Source organism: Arvicanthis niloticus, chromosome 26 (genome assembly GCF_011762505.2).
Source record: "Arvicanthis niloticus isolate mArvNil1 chromosome 26, mArvNil1.pat.X, whole genome shotgun sequence".
NCBI lineage: Eukaryota > Metazoa > Chordata > Mammalia > Rodentia > Muridae > Arvicanthis > Arvicanthis niloticus.
The window spans coordinates 20,330,041-20,350,046 of record NC_133434.1 but is presented as its reverse complement, the minus strand read 5'-3'; the positions used below and the strand labels follow the sequence as shown (position 1 = coordinate 20,350,046).

The 20,006-nt window shown below is 39.4% G+C and overlaps 1 protein-coding gene across 2 annotated transcripts in view; it reads right to left on the bottom strand.

Annotated features, from left to right (window-relative positions):
* Positions 1–19,540, bottom strand: part of Rdx (radixin) — a 53,603-nt gene extending 34,063 nt beyond the window's left edge. Inside the window, exons 1-6 of one of the 2 annotated variants that reach the window (XM_076925189.1) lie at positions 19,043–19,540; positions 6,605–6,676; positions 3,780–3,863; positions 2,525–2,620; positions 1,774–2,048; positions 340–423 (exon numbers count right to left, since the gene is read on the bottom strand). In XM_076925189.1, coding sequence (XP_076781304.1) covers positions 340–423; positions 1,774–2,048; positions 2,525–2,620; positions 3,780–3,863; positions 6,605–6,616 — 551 coding nt within the window. In that variant the 5' untranslated portion in view covers positions 6,617–6,676; positions 19,043–19,540. The remainder of the gene's footprint in view (positions 1–339; positions 424–1,773; positions 2,049–2,524; positions 2,621–3,779; positions 3,864–6,604; positions 6,677–19,042) is intronic. The other variant, XM_076925188.1, reaches the window with a different exon arrangement.
* Positions 19,541–20,006: the final 466 nt, after the last annotated feature.

The following is a 20,006-nucleotide window of genomic DNA, read 5'->3' as shown; positions in this document are numbered from 1 at the left end:
AAGTCCAGCTGTTACTAGGAAAGGCTAAAACAGCTTTGGATAGCTTCAATTACTTTAGCTCATGCTTTAAAATGGGTATTCTATAGCTTACAAGAAGTCAAATGTTTCAAAATAGCTTCCTATTACTACTAGAAAATTAAGAAAAAGACAGAGAGAAGGGGGACAACATGAGAAGCTGGTTCTCTCCCATCATGTGGGCTCTAGGGATTCACTTAGGTCATCAGGTAACACCTTTAGCTGCTGGTTGTGCCATTCTCACCAGCCCAAGGAGATTTTTAAATGAGATGAAAATGCTTTCACCTGAAGAGAAATATAGAGAAAGCATCAGTCACCAGCTACCTTAGCATCCCTCTGTGCTCCTCATGCCAGTTCTGTATTCTCTCCTCCCACTGCTCTTTGGTCAGTTTGTGTTGTTCCAAAACACTAAAAGGAAAAAATGTAGTTAATGACTTTGTAATTCAAAAGCCAAAGTATTTTCAAAGTCTAGAGTCCTTTCGTGGCTTGACTGTGATAGCTATGATACAAATCAGTGCACATGCTAACACTGTAGAGAACTAAAACCACAACTGAGGAGTTAAAACATGGACTAGAACATGGTGGTACATTGTGTCCAAGTCAGTATCCTGGCTGAAGACTGAAGTCATAGAAATCAGGTTATTAGGGAAGGCTAAAACAAAGTTTTAGATATCTTAAATTAAATTCATGCTTTAAAATGGATATTATATAGTTTACAAAGAACTCAAATGTTTCAAATGGCTCATACTCTGAATTGAAAAAATGTCTATATCATTGCTAACAGAAAATTAAGAAACAGATAGAAAACAGAATTCTTGGGTCCTGATTATCCCTTTATTCTTCATATCTGCTATTTTAATGAGTATATTTAATATTGTCATTTTATGGAGATAATATTTTTGATTTAAAAAAAAGACATATTAAGCTAAATATGGTGGTGAACATTTATAATTCCAGTACTTTAGAAACTGAGGCAGGGCAGTTCTGAATTTGAAGCCAACAAGAGCTAGTCACTGTGTTCAAGGACCATTTGTACTCTATACTAATCCCTACAGCACCAAAGAAGGCATACTCTGCACCACACACACGTCTCCTCTAGTAACCTTTATATTTCATCTGTTAACAAATACAGTATTCTTATTTTTCTACCCTTAACACCAAAGCAGCAAAATTATATATATATATTGCATTGGTATGAATACCATAGACTGACTAGAATTCTCTTTAGGTTAGAGAATAATTATCCACTTTTGTTTACAGTGGATCCTTAGAGGTTAAAACCTAAGGTCATGCAACTAACATGGAGCAGATTAGACTTAATTCCCAAACCTCATTCTTTAGCCATTTGCTTCCCATGCAGGGCTTTGAATGTTACAAAGGTACTGCAGACTATACCAATGCCTCATTTAAATTCTTTGTAAAATACAGAAAACATCATTCCATGGAAGAAATATAGCTCTTGCCACTTAATATTCTCACAGTGTTTATTACACGTTTATCTGCATGTGTTGCAATGTTTACAAACAGCAATAATCCTTCCCTAAAGACCAAATCATAACCTCTTTCTGTTGCACATCTGTTGCATTGAAAACAGTAGAACAGAGTTACACAACACATAAATCGGTGTTATAAGTCATGAGCTTTAAAAAATACAAGTCTATGATTCACCTTGCAACTTAAAAATCTTTTAAAGAAATTTAGCATGCACTTCTGAACTATAACATTAGAGAATATTAAATAAAGGCATGATTCACTTACCGCTGTGGTAAGAGTCTGTCATTAGCCAGATAGCCTAGTTTGTGAATCTCTTTATTATAATCGCCATACTTGGCTTGAACAGCATACGAAGCCAAAAGAACTGCAGTTTCTGGTGGGCAATAGATCTCATCATTTAAGATGGCTTCTTTAACTTGCAAGAAGAAAAGTCTCTGTGTTATTTCTTGAATCAATTCCTCAGAAACATCTTCAGGAAAGAATTTAGCTCTAAACTTGAATTGTAAAGGATTTTCTTTTTTAACATCTTGCTGTGTTACCTAGAATAGTAATTTCAAGTATAATCAACAAAACTTTTAATTCACTGTAAATGAATATATTTACATCATATTCTTTTTGGAAGAAAATATGCAGTAATGCTATGTAAAACAATAGGTTTATAGACAAACACAGGTGCTAAAAAAACTGCTGTACAGTCCCGAGGCTGGCACCTGCTCTGGAGCCCAGACATCAGCTGGACTGACTGCTCTGTGTGCCCAAGCTCATTCTGCAGACATTTACAGATGTGTGCTCAGTTTTAACGCATGTAACACCTGCTTCACAGTTCTATTTCTCACATGCTTAGCTCACACAGTGTGTGTGTGGGGGGGGAAGGAGTTGATGGTGCTTCAATGAATTAAACGTCATGAGTAATAATTAAGACAGACAACTGCGACAGAAGTCCTGGCGTTAGTCAGGTGCCTTTTCAGCACAGATTAGTAAACATATCAAATTAATGTTATTATACAAATCTTACCTTTTTATTCAGTTTTAGCCATGTAGAATATCCTTTGCTATCTACGTATTGCAGCCCAAAAAACCAGACCTCACGTAAACCAACTGTTTTTACAACCTATAAAACAGATAAATAAAGTTCAACATTCACACTGTGATGACAACACTTGACATTACAGATCACAAGGACAACCACACTACAGGCTGAAGTGCAATAGAAAAGTGCATGTTCAAAGAACAATTCTGAAAACAATAATTCATGTTTTCTAGTCTCAATCCTGTTACATCACTTCTCTCTTCTTCCTTGACTCAGTATTTTCTATCTTCATTTCGTTAGCTCACATCATAGCCTCAATAAACAAACAATAGTCTGAAGGCTAGCAGAACAGATGTGCTAAGCTTATGTTTTTATTTGATTCTTGCCAGGTACGCTACCAGTACCTAAGGCAAAGCACATCACTTTGGTGACAAAGTCTGGTAGCTTCAACGTTCTACCATTACTGAGAAGAAACAATTTTTGACCCATGCCCTAAGTTTCACTAGTCTACATCTATCTATCTAGTCATTTATCATGCCTTTATGGTAAAAATTTCTCTTGAGCCCAAATAACAACACACATGCTGAAGTCAAAGGACAATTATCCCGCATCAGGTCTCTCCTTCCATTACCTGGGCCGTGGGACTGAACTCCAGTCACTGGGCTTGGCAACAGGCACCTCTGCCTGCTGAGCAGCCTGCTAGCCCCTTTTAGGCTTTTATGTATGTTTTTAAAATTCACTAAAAAATTATCCCACAAAAGTAGAAGTGATTATATATAAATATTCCTAAAGCTATTCAAAGAACCTGAATATGTACTGCCAAAATTCCAAGCACTACATAGTTGGATTCTCAAGGAAGGTAGAGAAAATGTAACATGTGCACAACAGCTCACACATGATGGTATCAACGTTACATCTCTTCGTCTCGGAGAGATGGCTCACTCACTGGTTAACAGTGCTTGCTGCTAACATAGGAGGGCATGGGCTCAGGTTCTAAGCCCATCATAACAAGCTGGACCTGGCCATTCACACCTGTAATACCAGTACAGTTTACAAACAGGACTGCTATGGTTTGTTTGTCCACCAGCCTTACTCCAGGTTCAATGACAGACACTGTTTCAATACAATCAGGCAAAAATGATTTATCTTCCTCTGGCCTTAGCATGTTCACCCCACCAAACACACACATACACACACCCCACAACACACAGGTTACATGTTTTGTGGGATGAAAAGATACCTGGTCAAAAAGTTGTTTGCCAGTTGTATTGGGCTGAATGGCAAACTCTAGCTCAGCGTCCATTGTAGTTACTCTTACATTGATCTGTAATAAAGCCAAAAAAGATAGTAATTAAAACAGAATATATTTACAAAGTAGTAAGCATGAGAAAATTCTTTGACTTATAGTATTTCTGTGTACTAGGATGCTGAAGATCAAATCCAGGGCTCTGTGCACGCTATGCAAACTTCTCCTACTAAGCTATACTCCTAGCACTTGGATTTTGAGCTACTCTTAGCATGTGACTCAGGCTCGGCCTATTCGCAATGTTCTTCTCTATCAGTCCCCTACTTGGATTACAGGCATTCACATGGACAGTTAAAACATGAGAGGGGACAATACTGGGAAATGAGACAGGCCCTCACACAGGACAGCCAAGTGCTCCACAATTAATCCACACACCATCCCTAACTTTATTAAAAGTGATACAGCTTGATTCTTATTACAGGAAATTTTAAAAATGGAGGGAAAGAAAATCTTATGAATACCTCATTTGAATTACTAGAGGGTCATCAGATGGGTTAGTGAACAAAGGCAGACACAAAATGTCAAGCCTGATGACCTGAGTTAGAGCCCTGAAACCCACAGGACACATGGGTATTAAATACAGCTGAGCAGATGTAACTCCCAATTCCTTGAACGTCATTCACTATCTCATATTTCTTCATATTTCATTACAAAACATGTATGATGATGCCAGAGGAAGCTTGTTACTTTGTATAATAATGAAATGATAAATTGAACAATATGCTCTGAGATTCCAGTGAAAATAGCAATCTTTAAGAAAATAAATGATAACAAATGCTAGTAAGGCTTTGGGGAAAGAGGAACCTCTTCATTGCTGGTGAAGTCACCATGGAAATCAGTATGGGGATTCTTCATATTCAAAATATAAATTATGACTCTGTCACTCTTGAGCCTACAAGGATTCCAAACTGACACACCACACACACTGACATGCCAGAGACATTGTACATCCATGTTTGCTACTATCAGAAAATGCAATCAGCTTAGGTATCTTTTAATAAAGGGATACCCTGTACAAAATGCCATACCTATACACAATGGTATTTTATGTAGTCATAAAGAAAAACGAAATCAAGACATCTGTAGGAAAATGGATGCAACTGGAAATCATCATGTTCGTTAAGTAAATCAAGGCTCAAATACTTCAACCTCATGTCTGCTGTAACATGCAAAACACAAATCTGTGTGTGTGTGTGTGTGTGTGTGTGTGTGAGAGAGAGAGAGAGAGAGAGAGAGAGAGAGAGAGAGAGGGAGGAAGAGGAGGAAGAGGAGGAGGGGGAACTAACAAACTAGAAAGCAGATTGTGAAAGAGGACATCCTATGCAGTGGGGATACACTAGGGAACACATGCTGAGGAAGGTGAGGACGACCTGTCTGAGAAAAGAAACACAGAGACGGCAGGCAGAAACAGAAGGAGAATCAAATACAACACAAAAAGAGCCATGAGGACTAAAGTATTAGCTCTTTACAATTTTCTTTTGAAGTGAAGAGTTTCTCTGGCTGGTTACAGAAGACCCACAATGGCTCTGAGTGCTTGCGTAAGATCAAGCCAGTCAGCATTCTAGTATGGAGTGGGGTGAGGCTCAAGAGCTACGGACACTTGATGGCATCTCGCTCTGTTTTCTCTAAGGGTGCGTCCATGATGCACCTCTAAGGGTTGGCTAGGATACAATGGATGGTCCCAGCACAAACTGGACGAAGTAAATTACGAAAAAACTTACAAACAAGAGGACATAAAGTTCAAATGGGAGGAAAGGGGAAAAGAAGGTAGGGTGGTTCTGGGAAGAACTAGGGAGCTGAAATGGGGCACGGTGAATATCATGTATGATAGTATCAAATAAAAGAATGTGTTTAAAAAAGAAGGATGCATGTATGAGTTGGTGTACTGGTATATGCCCTCTACGGGTGCAGGTGTCAAGCGGGTCCCAGAAGAGTGTCAGATCCCCTGAGGCTAGACTTACAGGATGCTAAGATGGCCAACATGGATGATGGGAGCTAAACTCAGGCCCTCTGCAAGAGCAGTGTGCGTTCTTAATCACTGAGCTAACTGACTAGCTCCAAGGATTTTCCCCCAGTTTGTGGGAATGATTCACTTTGTATTTCTTTAAATTTTGTTTATTTTATACCCCCAACCACAATTTCCCCTCCTCCTGCCCCTCCCAGTCTCTCCCCGCCAATCTCCCCTCTCTTTCACACCCCATCCACTCCTCCTCCATTTCTCTTCAGAAAAGGGCCTGCCTCGATGGCTATCAACCAGCCATGGCACATCAAGTGGCAGTACCTCAAGACTATGTACTTCCTTTTCTACTAAGCCTAAACAAGGCAACCTAGTCATGGGAAAGAGTCCCAAAGGGAGGCAACAGACTTCAAACAAAGAAAATGGTCATAGGCATACAAATGTATTCAATATCACTGTCACAGCTTCAAACTAGAATTACAAGAAAGTTAACAGGCATACCTCTCACTATTTTCTTTAACAATAACTTACAATTACTGAGAACTAAATGTATACTAGATTTTTCTTATATTATCTTGTATCCTTCCTTGAGTAAATAAAATTATATCCCTATTTTATATAAAGGAAATCAAAAGCAACATGGATTAAACAGAAGTCACACAGATTTAACTATAAAAGCCAGAATAAAACTAAACAGTTTTGTCACAAATGTCAAAATTTTAACCTTAAGCATCCTCTCACCCATGCTTATTCTTCACAACCTGCACAACGCTAAGCATATCAAAAGAACAAAAACACTTACTGGCTTCGGCATTTTCTTTTTCTTGTTTGTTACCTTCTTTAGAAACTCTTCACTTCTATAAACAATTATAGCCTGTTAAAGGAAAGAAAGCATACTTTATTACCTTTCAGGTTAGGTTTCACCTCTACCTTGTAGGAATAAAAGTTAGAGTACTTTAAAAGCCAGTTCCAAGTGACACTGTGTCCTCTTAGGCTCACACGTGAAGTCTTGGGCGAGCATTCCACAATACCCCTAAAAAGCCTGGTGTTTGGCACTGCACATCTCAAACAGCAGAGCAGAAAGTATGTTAATGTTAATCTAAAAGACAGCAAGAAGTCTGATCGCTACGGACTAAAGACTGCCTCTCCCATACAAGTTCCTCTATGCACCAGCCTTGTGTGGGAAGAGGTAGAACTAATGAAGACAGACAGTCTCAAGTCTAAGGGAAAACTCAGTATTTTCCAACCTTTTTTCTGTACTGTCAGGTATTTTTTTTTTTTTAAATCTAATGAAAACTTTTTTAAATTTTTTTTTAAATTCTAAAAACAAAAAACAAAAAACAACAACAACAACAAAAATACACCAGCTTACTCATCTAAAGTGTAGAAGGCAGCCACAGCTCTACATAGCAACCAAGGTGCTAGTCCCCAGCCTTCCAGTGATCTCCACTGGAACACAGAGCTAACACTGACATGGAACTTGGAATGCAGAGCTAACACTGACATGGAACTTCTTTCACTAAACACGGAAGGACTACCCTGTTGCCCAGGGGTAAACCTTCATACTAAGAATCACCAATAAAAATGAGTTTGCCTTTCTGAGAAATCTGCCAAGCCTTTATCATCTGTCTAGGAAAAGAGATTCTAGCATCAAACCCTACTGTGACTAATGTAACAGAGACATTAAAATTTATGTAGACACTATCACTGCCAAGATAGTTGTAGGTCCAGATAAATTAACACACATTCAAATAAGGTAATTTCCTTAAATTTTATTCACACACATGCCAATAAATGTCTCTATACACAGAAACATTCTCTGGAGCTCTGGGGGCTGTGCTGCATGTTTTTATCTGAGTCACTAGCAATGACATTCAGAACTTTTTCTAGCCTATTCCCTATCCCTCCCCCTACATTTACAGTCCGACAGGCCACACTTTCTGAATTAAAGGAGTTAATTCACACCTCTATTAAAGGAGTTTCAAGTCAAACTTTCATGTTCAAAATGAAGGCGGCATCTAAGAAACGCCTAAGGACACTTGAGGGGAAAAACATTTGGCATACACGTATGTCGTTTTTATACGTTGCAAGGTCAATGGAGTAGGGTTTTGTTTGCTGCTGCTGTTTGCTTTTTCGGGTTTTTTTTCCAGACAGGTTCTAACTCTTTGCACAGAATGGTGTAGAACTTCTTGCTCAGGCTCCTCTTAAATCCTGGGCCATCCTCCTGGCCCGCCCCCAACACGCCTGGTATGCCTCTGATTCTGTATGTACTTAAGCTCTTAACTGTTCCGTTTCCAATCATGATTTCTAATAACTATTTTTAAATGTTTCGTTATTGTGTTCCCACTTTAAAATTTCAAATTCGAGAGTTTTAGGTCTGTAGGTAAAATACTCATATTGTGTAGTTTCTGCATTTATTTCAATATTTAACTTGAGTATACTGTCACTTGTTCCAGATATAAACAAAAAGACTACATGGAGTGCACTAGATAACATTAGATCAAACTAAGACACACAAATCTCTCCTTCTCCTCACTTTAGTCTGCTTAGCCAATCTGACAGAAATACATTAAGTTTTCCGAACTGACTCCTGATAAAATGTCAATTCTTCATTTACATAAATTTTTAGGCTGGTATCGGGTAAGCAGTTCCAGAACTGTTACACCTTTCCGTAAGAGTCCTCTCCTTATAGTAACTAACTGCACACAGACACCCATGTGGACTGTTGCTTGCTTGGACTACTTCTCTTTATTCTGACAATTGTTAGCACTCCTAAGCAGTCAGCTGTCAATTTAATTCATTCCCCTTTGCATTGATCTGACTTTCCTTTCTACTTTAACAACATTTACTTTTCTCTGCAAACTGCCAGAGATCTGGTAAGTTTCTTCATTCTAAAGCCTTAGCTTTGCTTGGATTCTAGCAATCGATCAGCGAACGCCTGTCCAGGTATTTTTCACTCAGTTCTTTCTGACATTTTCCTATCTAATCTTTGACCATGTTTTCAAATTGTCCATCCTTTAACTGATTGATATTCCTCTAGCCAGCAGGTTTTTACAGATAAGTGTCTGTCTTGCATTTTCAGGCAAGGTCTCACTCAGTACCTCTGGCTGGCCTAGGACTCACACACTCGATGTAATCCTCCCACCTCTGCTAGACTAACAGGTGGAAGTCAACATGGCCAGCTTCTCCAGATTTAAGATTGATTTTTATTTATGTGTATGTGTGTTTATGTGGATATATGCCACACGTGTGCAGGTGCTCATCAAGGCCAAAAGTGGATATCAGATCCCCTGGCACTGAATTACAGGCAGCTGTTAGCTATTTGATGTGTGTTCTAGAACTCAAACTCCAGTCCTCTGAAAGAGTAAGAAATGCTCCTAACCACTGACCCATCTCTCCAGTCCCATTCTCAGTTATTGGCAATGTATTTATCTGTCTATGATATAAAATTTTATTTTATTAATAACAAAATATTTTTAAAGATTTTTAAATTTCCATTTCTACATGCATGAAAGTGTTTGCTGAGGCCAGAAGAGGGTGTCAAAATCTCCTGGAGCTGGTTAGAAGTGGCTGTGAGTGACCCAATTTGAGTGCTAGGAACTTAGCTTGGGTCCTTTGGAAGAGCAGCAATGGTTCTAATGACTAGGCAATCTATAACATCCCTAGATAGTCTCCTTTTTTTTGACTGAAAAAAGTTTTTAATATTTTCACGGTATGATATTTAAAACTTCTTTTATTCTTATATTTACTTTGTATCTCTCTCTAAATTTGATTTTCAGCTCAAAGAGGCTTGTTTTTCATAGCTGACTATTATAGAGAGCTTACATCCCCAGTGAACTCTCCAATGTAGGAACCTTGCCAGCCATACTGCACTGCATAGCCCTGTGCAGGCGCTTCTGGGGGTATTTATTTGTGGCCAGCAATATTATATCAGCCCCATCACAAATCACAATACTCTCTAGAGGGTTTTTCTTTGTTTGTTTTTTGTAAGAATTATTTATATAAATACACTGTTGTTCTCTTCAGACACACCAGAAGAGAGCATCAGTTCCCATTACAGATAGTTTTGAACCACCATGTGGTTGCTGGGAATTGAACTTATGACCTCTGGGAGAGCAGTCAGTGCTATTAACTGCTGAGTCGTCTCTCCAGCTCTTAGAGGTTTTACTTTTAAGTTTTTAAAAGTCAGATATGAAACTCTGAAAAGCATATTTTACTAACCTATTACCTTCCATAATGTGGTATGCACAGGAATTCTACCTTTAAAATTTCTAGGAAAAACTATGTGTAAGTGGAATTAAAATCTAGTTTTAGTCAAGTTAGAGATCAATAAACAATGTTCATACCAAGATACTATTTACCATGAATGGTGCATATCTAGTCACTTCTAGGATCATATACTTTAAATAAAACCAGCATCTGCCAGTAGCAAAATAGAAAATAAAAGATCAAATAGAAAGTCAAGAAAGTATTCCACTTCTAACATGAAACTAACTTGTTTTCAGCATCTTTTCTCCTCTATCTATATGGCTGCCAAACATACAAAGTGGTGACCCGACCATCGGTGAGTTCACTCACCCTTTGGTGTTATATTCATAAAGCAATGACCCTCTTGTCCCCGTTAATTTTTTTTTAATGTTTCCCTGCAGGCTTATGCATGTGATCAATTTTTGTCACTCCAGTTTCTTCCACTCCTGCATTACTTACAGAGGTTCCACCCTATCTCTTTTCCATACTAACTTCCTCAGAAGCACAAAGGTAGCAGCAACTAACCAGTCATCAGTTTAGAGGCTTCAGTCTGAAAAGATGCTGGCAGCAGCTGTCTCCCACCTCCCACCACCTACCCACATGAACAAACAAAATACCACAAAAGAGGAAACACTGAGATTGAAATATATATCATCCTCTGCCCTTCAACTCTGAGGCTGACCCTCCTCATACAACGAAGCTGCCGCGTGCCACAGTGGCTCTCTGCAGCAGTGGCACAGCACACCAACAGGTCACACACTGCAACAGATGCTGCTGAGTGGAGTCTATTAGTGGCTTACACTGAAGCTTCGATAATTAACACCAAACTAATTTTACTTTCAAGTTACTCTTTTCCCAAGGCATAATTATAATTATTTTCAGTCTTTTGGGATTCGAACTATGGAAGAGCATAATAGTTTCTTTACATAAAATTCTAAAAGAACTCTTGGCCAATTTACTGGGAAACTAGGAAGCAATACAACAAAAACAAGTTTAAAATACATCAACTAGATAAATGGCAGGCAAATCAACAGTTACGACACTGATAAAGTATTAATCCTTTTTTTCTGCATATGGGACACTCTAGGGAGGCCTCCTCATAAAATAAATGTATAAAATACATAAAATTACAAGAAACGTATTGTGCTTGAATGTAATTACCAAAACTTAAAATATACAAATCTATGTCAGTAATATCAGATAAACAAATATATTTGATTCTTTCCCAACACTTTAAATAACAGCACTACTGGATTTAATCAGACTTGTAAGTAAAGATCATTATAAATACTAAACTGAGGGCTGGAGAGATGGCTCAGAGGTTAAGAGCACTGACTGCTATTCCTGAGTTCAATTCCCAGCAAGCACATGGTGGCTCATAACCATTTATAATACGATCAGATACCCTCTTCTGGTGTGTCTGAAAATAGCAACAGTGTACTTACATCAAATAAATAAATAAATAAGTAAATAGGTAAATACAGTGTTTTGTCTCCTTTCCGGTAAAAATTACAAATATTTTTTAAAAATAAATACCACACTAAGACAACTTGAATGTATTATGAAGATCCCTGATAAGTCTTATAGAAACAGTATCTCTAATACTGCCACATTCATAACAGAATATGGGAAGAAGGATACAACTTTATCCAAGTTCACACACTCTCAGGTTTAAAACCTGAAAAAATACCAAGAAATACTTATGTATTAGCTTAATAGTGTAAGAATACCTTTTTTTAAAAAAAAAAAAAAAAAAAAAAAAAAATTTCGTGGTTCTCAAGTGAAGTGCGGAGGACAAGGCCATCTTACCATTTGCAGAATGCTTACTTTAAAGGCACTTACAGACATGGTCTAATTCTCACAATGGCCTGCCTTCTCCCACCCTACTTCAGTATTCCAACCCCTATACCTCTAAAAAGAAGGAAAGATGTGGTTGAGAGACTTTGCACAAAGGCATGGAACTAGCTGGTGAGGTCAGAGTCCCTCAAAGCCTGGATTTATTTAGGTTCTGACGGTCCTGTTCTGTTGTTTCATGCAGTCCTAGGCAAGGCAGTCCCAGACAACAGGAGACTTAGAGAAGAGGCTGAGAAGGCATTCTCCTCTACCATCATCAACCTGAAAACATGAAAGCTGCAAACTGACAAGTAATTCTAAAGATATCTAAGACTTATTCATGTTTTAAAGATATTTTCAAGAAAATATTGCCAAGTTTTGAGAAAATTTTAATTTCTAAAACTTAAATGCAAAACAGAACTACAAAAAATAACATCTTGGATTTCAATTCTGACCTAAAAATTTTAAAATCTTTATAATTGACACAAAATTAAAGTTATATATTCTTACATTGGTATAAAATTTATTTTGATACAGATTTAAGGTTTTCATTGGTACATATTTATTATATTGAAACAAAACTTAGGATTAATATTGTTATTCTTAGACAAACATTGCCTATACAACTCATCCAAGAATACAAAGCCTAGAACCAGTCCTTCTACGACTGCTATTACAAACTGTTTTCAAATGATTGAACAATACGAGTTAAGAGCCAGATAACAAACTCATGGTTCTGAGTTAATTATAAAAGGGTGTTTTCAAAATATTTCAGTAAGAAATAGCTGGGGGTATATCTGAGACTTGTTCATGTGGTGGTACTCTATGTTTTAAAGATATTTGCAAAGAATATTTGAAAGTTCTGAGAAATTTTTAATTTCTAAAACTTAAGTGCAAAACAGAACTACTAAAATAACATATCTTGAATTTCGATTCTGACCTAAATTTTTTTAAGTAATCTAAATTGTTACTAAGGTGATCAGAAAGGCAAATGAAACATCATTTGTAAATATGTGCTAAAATGTAAGTAAGATAGCCATCTCCAGTTTAACTTCTTCACTTTACATTAAGAAAACATTTTTTAGGTGCTGGAGAAATGGCTCAGTGGTTAAGAGCACTGACTCAGTTCAATTCCCAGCACCCACAAGGTGGCTCACAACCATCTGTAATGGGATCTGATGACCGCTTCTGCTGTATCTGAAGAAAGCGACAGTGTACTAAGAAGATATAAAATAAATCTAAACAAACAATCATTTTTATGCTGTTAGAGACTGCAAAAGGAAAGCAGACTCACGTAGCAGTAAAGAACCAAAGACTCAACACTGTATCCACAAACACCTCTTATACATTTTGAGACATTAGATATTATTTAGCAGTAGCTGGGTTTTGTTACTTTTGATGATGATCTAGGCTTACAGGTAATACTTTAGCTGTTGGGTATTTTCAAAGACAACATTTTCTTCTCATCTTAATGTGTTATAAAATGGCCAAGCTAGTAAGAATTAATGAGACAACAAACACAAACATAATAAAGCTTACTTTATCTTGTTCCAAAACCATTTCAGTTATTTTACTGAATTCAAGAATTAAAGAAAATGTCACATTTAATAATGACTATAATTATCATGCTGTTTGTTTGAGGTGCACATAATAATCTTTCCAATAGATATACCTCTACTTAAAACCAAACTAAGTTTGTATTAACAGTTTCTCTAAATATAGAATCTAAAAAAATTTAAGTATCAGTTCTCATGACATTTAACAAAGTTTAATCCATCTCCCATACAATGAGTGTCCAACTTTCAACACTTCAACATGGCACTGTCATCTACAGATGTGTTGGGATGCGCACAGCTTTCCTTAGAGACTTATTAGTCCACAGACATAACACACTTGAAAAGACACTGTCAATTAACCATAACTAAGATACTATACATCCTTCCTCATTGTCCGTTTTATAAAGGGAGAATTATTGTTTAAGGACATATACATCTACTCTGGCTATTTTTTATTCAAAGATTATTAATTTACAGAAACATAAATATTTAAAAAAAAATTTTAAATAGCAAGAAATATCCAGACTTGACATCACAGATGATTCTTATAATTTTACACACTATTACTAATTCCAGCCGACATCTGCCACGGTCCCATTTAACACACTTAAGATGTTCACATGCTCTTTACACTGTCAACTCCTCGGTAGCTTTTCCATCTTTAAGGCTGAAATGCAACAAGTATTTATCATGTTGTAATAATTGCCTGGATATATGACTGACACCTTAAAAAAAAAAAATTCAGCAAACTTTCTCTGTCAAGGGCCGGGTAAATAAACACATTAGGTTTCACAAGCCACAGTCTTATGTTGCAATCATTCAAATAAAACTTTACTTGTAAAAACTGGCAGGAGGCTAGTTTTTGTCCTGTAGAATAATTTAATAAAGCATTTTAGTGACAATGTTTTTCATTTTATAATTTAAGTTTTGAACCAAGAATGTCAGTTGCATGTTCATTTAAGCATACTAATGTATGACAGATCACTTTGGATCTTTTTGCACTTGGGGACAAAAGAATTCAATGCATTTGATATATTGCTAGGAAAATAATGGAACAGAATCAAAAGAAAACAATCTGATCGAAAGTAACAAAACTGGGAGATACAGAACATGCTACAATCCTGGCCAAGAAGCAGAAGACATCTTGGGAGAAGCTTCTGAAAATGAACCCTCCCCTATTTTGTATCAACTCATCCCCCTACAGCTAACCAAAGTAAAAAACAATCATCTTAGTCTAATGGGGAAGGCCCCAGGCCAGAGTTGAGAATTTTCTGTTACTTTTACTCAGTGTATCTTACATGATGTAAAGACTCAAAACCTTACAAATTCACTTGTAGCAAGTCTCTTATTTAATTTCAACTTTTTAAAAGTTAAAAGAAACATTTACAGTCTTGAAAGCCAGTAACTAAATTTAGAAATAACTAAAATTTAGAGAAAAAAATCCTCTATCAATTACTGGTAGTACAGTTTATAAAGTTAGTTACCCCACTATCTCAGAAAACAGTAGTGTGGCCCTCCTTTGCTACTGTCTGTAAAAGCATGTCCGTCTCCCCTCAAGACGGGACGGAATCCTCCTAGGTACTACTCTATCACTCAACTCAATCTGCTGCCTTTTATTTTTATTTTATTTTATTTTATTTTATTTTGAGATGGGATCTCACTAAGTTGTCTAGACTGACCTTGACCATGCAATCCCTTGCCTCATCCCAGGACAGCTAGGATCACAGATGTGCACCACAAGGCCCAGTTTAAAACATTCTTTCAATACAGTAGAGATTTTTTTGTTATTGTTTTTCTTTCTAATTGGAGATAAGCTAATTCTCTCTGCAAAAAAGCAAAGAGTAACTATTTCAGGTTTTGTAAGTGCTTTGCCATCATAGTTCAAAAGAAGCCACAGACAATATGTAAACAACCAGCATGTACAAGTTCCAATAAAACTTAATTTTTTAATTTTTGGTTTTGCAAGACAGGGTTTCGCCATGTAGCCTTGACCATCCTGCCCTCAAATTTATAGAGATCTGCCTATCTCTGCCTCCCAATCCCTGTTGGGATTAAAGGCATGTTCCACCACTGCCTGGTCAATAAAACTTTATTTACAAAAATGTGAGCAGGCTAGATTTGACCTACTGGTTTTAACTAGCTAATACACAAAACAGTTACCAATCTTTCCAAGTAAATTAACTTTACTACTCTTATTATTTCCAATGCATATAAAGCATAAAGAAAAGTAATCAGCATTTTTTGATTATATCACTCACTAGATGTATAAATTTAGTGACAGTTTGTATACATAAAACTTAATACATGTAAATTTAGAATTATACTTAAAAGGTGAACTATAAGGAAAAAAGACAAAGCTTACTCAAACACAAATTTATAGCAAATACCTACTCAACAAAACTACGTTACTTAAAAGTAAGGTGGCTTATACCTTTAATCTCAACATTCTGGAGGCAGAAAATCTCTTGAGTGCCAGGTCAGCCTGGTCTACATAGCAAGTTATAGGACAGCCAAGGCCACCCTGTCTCAATACAAATAAAAACAAAAATCCTAGTTATTTTAAATTAGTAAATTTGCAACCGCTGCTATACATAATTGTTTAGTGTGGAGGAATCCCATGGAAGCCCCATCTTTTCCACTAACCTGGTTACTAGCTCGAGTCTACTATTAAAGACAGAGAAAAAATTAATCACGTAGACAACTATTCCTTTCTAAATAGTTTCCAGGTTTAAAAAAATATAGATGCTGCTCTAAATAATAAACCTGTTTCAAAAGACATTTTATGCTTCTGTATGAGATGTGTGTATATGTACATGTTTTCGTGTGTGTACAAACTTTTACTGAGAATTTACACTATAGGGAGGAAAAAAGTAAACCTCACCACTAATCATAAATCAATGTACTTACACAATACTTCTGAGAATTAGTATAGCAAATTCTATTAATTTTGCTGAAATGATGAAAATAAGAAAATACAATATACTTGATGTTCAATATAAGTAATAAACACCACGTCAGGGTTTGCTACAGCACAACCTTATACTAACAGACTTGACTTGAGACCCACACATAAGAAATAAGGTATGTTTACCCTTGCAGGAATACTACCACTTTCTATACACAAGGCAATTACTTAAAAAAAAAAAAAAAAAAAAAAAAATGGGGCCATGGACAGGACTGCAGAGTTCTGGGGCACGAAGACAAGCGTTTTATTCTATGGCTTTACATCTTTCTGAGTGTTATAACTTTACTGTGTGGTACATTATTTTATAATGATTTAGAATGCACATCCATAACAATACTAAGAAGCATATAGAAACTTAATGAATGGGACAGAGAGGACAGTTGTTAACACACAAGAGATAGAATAACTCTGAGGTCAGACTGGATAAGCTGCCTATTGCAGTCTGAAGTCTGGGCTTTCCCAGATCACCCTCTAGTGACACCTATGCTCTAGAAACTTAAAATAACCTTATAGAGCAGCAATTTAATCCAGATCCCTATTCAGGATATCAACAGGGTAAAGTAGTTCCCACCAGCTCTGGATCTGCAGGGAGCCCAAGCCATCCAGGAGTGACTTCCTTACTTCCCAGACTTCACCACTAACAGGAAAGGATAGCCCAGGCCCCACAGACATGCTCTATCAGCACGGCTCAGCCTTCTCTACCTAAATGGGGCAATATTTTAAAAGCCCTAGTCCTTGGGGGGGGAAAAGTTAAGATTTGCCCGTTTTTAAAAGGCTCGATTTAGAATGTGTTAAGTTTTAAATGAATGAAAATTCTGAACTCTCATCATCACTCAACATTTCAGAATCTACTCTAATAGATTGCACATAATTTTATATTAAGAGATTTAAAAAATAAAATAAATCTGTAAGTCTTCCAGCCACTCACCAGAGATTAAAAACTAGTTAATAAAAATACATTCTCCTCTTGGGAATGGTGAAGCAAGGAACAAAACTCAATTGGTGCACCTATCTCCTATCCCCTCCCCCCAAACTACTGACAGCTACTAAGAGAGGGAGAAAGCAAACCTGTTGTCCTAACCATTGCACACAAATGCTGCAAAGAAGCTGTGTAAGTTTCACCCAGGCAACCATAATTCCCACAAAATTAAGATTCAATGTGTTTTTTTCACAGCAAAATCTATTAACTCTATTCTACAAACATCTCTTGCGCTCTTCCTACATCCTCTCCTGTGTGAAGCTACACATGAGCAAACCAGTATGCAGGACCCACAGAGGCAAGGGCTTAACACTTAAGTGTCACAATCAAACTCCTCCCCCTCCTCGTGAAGACTTCCTAGTGACTACGGAGTATGTTCCAAACTACAGTTTTCAAAGGGATTTATACAGAGAAAGCCAGTGTAGTTCTCTTCACAGCATACTGACAATTTGAAAAGGAGTCTGCATTTTGTCATATTTGAAGAAATTATTATTATAAAAGATAAAGACACACTGGTGCAAGTGACAGAATTCTAAAGATTAAAAAAAAAAAAAACCCGCAATCCTAGACATTAGGCTCTCTTTTCAGATCTGATGGGGCTGTTTGGCAAGCAGATTAAGCCATTATTTATGCAGCAAAATGAACAAGGCAATTGTTTATTCTGTGCTCCGTCATAGTGTTATATTCTATTTAAAAAAAAGATGCTTGGTCAACAATAGATTGCAGTGTCCAAGTACTCTTTTATCACATAAATCCTTGTTATCTTGGGCTTTTACATCATACAAATCTTGGTGCCTCCACACACCAACAGGGCATCTCCCTCACACCTCGTCTTACAAAATCTCTACTGTACTTTAAAAAAAAAAAAATTATAAACTTGCTCTCTTAAAAACACATTTCCAATGAATAACCAACCACTCTTCTAGGGAGGGAGGAAAAACAAAACCACCTAGAATCCTGGCAACGTTTACAGGAACATCTGTGTAGGAACAGACGTGCTATTTCAACTGAAATAACGCACTGCTCCCTTTCAAACTTAGCCGGGAGATGGGAGTTTGGGAGCCCCGAAAGGTGGAAAGGCTCGGTTTCCCGGTGCGCCAGGCGACTCCACCGTGCGGGCAGGTCGGGGGCCGGGAGGGCACGGGCAGCGACTGCAGCCCTAGGCAAGGGCGGCCGGGAGCCCGGGCCTGGCCTCGCGGGCTCGCGCGGCAGGGCGGCCTTTCCGCTGCTAGGGCGTCCGCACGCTCTCTAGTAATCCAACACCCCGACTTCTAACGGCAGGCCGGGGGAGAAGTTCTAGCCTTGCCGTCCCCGTCCCCGGGTTGCGAGAGAGCACGCGACCCACGCTCCACGCGGGCCCCAGGGGCGCTCCCGGCCGAGCCCTGGGCCCAGTCCACGGCGGCGGGAACCCACATTGCCCGACGCACGGGGCGGCCAGGCCGACGGCGGACGGCGCGGCGAGGCTCCGAGCAAGTGGCACGGCTCTGCCGTTAACGACCCCGCCGCCTCTTGGGCGGCCAGGCGCGAGCCCGTCTGTGAGGCGCGCCAGGCCCCGGGCCGCGGCGCCACAGCCCGGCAACTTCTGGCCGCCACCTCAGCGCCTAGGTGGGGAGAGCGGCACCCGGGCCTGGGACGGACAACGCGCCGAGCAGGGCTTACCCCGAAAATTAGTGGCTCCTTCCCTGCCCGCCGCCGACTGGCTGAGGCGCGGCTCGGCGGGGGCGTCGCGGCTGGCGGCGAGCGAGCGGAGAGTCGGCGGTGCGAGCCCCGGGCCGCCTGCGAGAAGACGCGCCGCAGCCGCCGCAGACAGCTCGGCAATATGGCCGCCCGGCGCCTCCTCGGGGGGGGAAGGCGGGGCCGCCCCGCGCCCCCTCCTCCCGCGGCCCGCCAGTGGCGGGGCGAGGCCGGGGCTCGAGCGCCAGCAACCGTGACCGCAGCGAGAGCTGGTCTCCCGGCCGCCCAGGAGGGGTCTGCGCCACGGGCGGGGGTCGAGTGGGCCTCAGCCGGAGGACGCGCTGCGGGGCCTTCGCGAAGCCTTCCCGAGGGACGAGGACGCCGCGGGCCAGCCCGAGTCCGAAGCCCGCAGTGAACGAAGCGGAGCCGCGCGGCCCGAAGCTCGCCGCGCGCCCGCCGCCTCCCCCCGCCCCACGAGTGGAAACTTGAAACTCCCGCTGGTGTCAGGGAACTCACGGAGGGCGTTTCCAGCGCCCCCGAGGTGGAGCTGTTCCCAGGAGGAGGGGGGACCCGGCAGCCACTCCAGGGTGTAGCTCGGTGCTAGGCTGCAGGATCCTGGGCTAGGAGAGGGATAGGGCTCAGAGTTTGCAACAACAGAACCTTAGTTGGTGCAGGTTTTTAGCCAACTAGAAAGGCTACTTGGTTTTAACTTTGCAGTGTTTTTAAGTTCCCTCAAAATACCAGTGGGTATAACCTTATAATGCGATCGGGTTTTTTGTTGTTGTTGTTAGCAGGGGTACTTCTTGGCAGTTAGGAGTAGATTAAGAAAAAAGAAAAAAAAAAATGTTGGAAGTAGGGCCCAAAGAGCAGCCAAACCTAAATTATTCTAGAATTGGAAAAAGTTACCAGTCTGACCATAGTCTCACTGTATCCACTCACTAGAGAGACA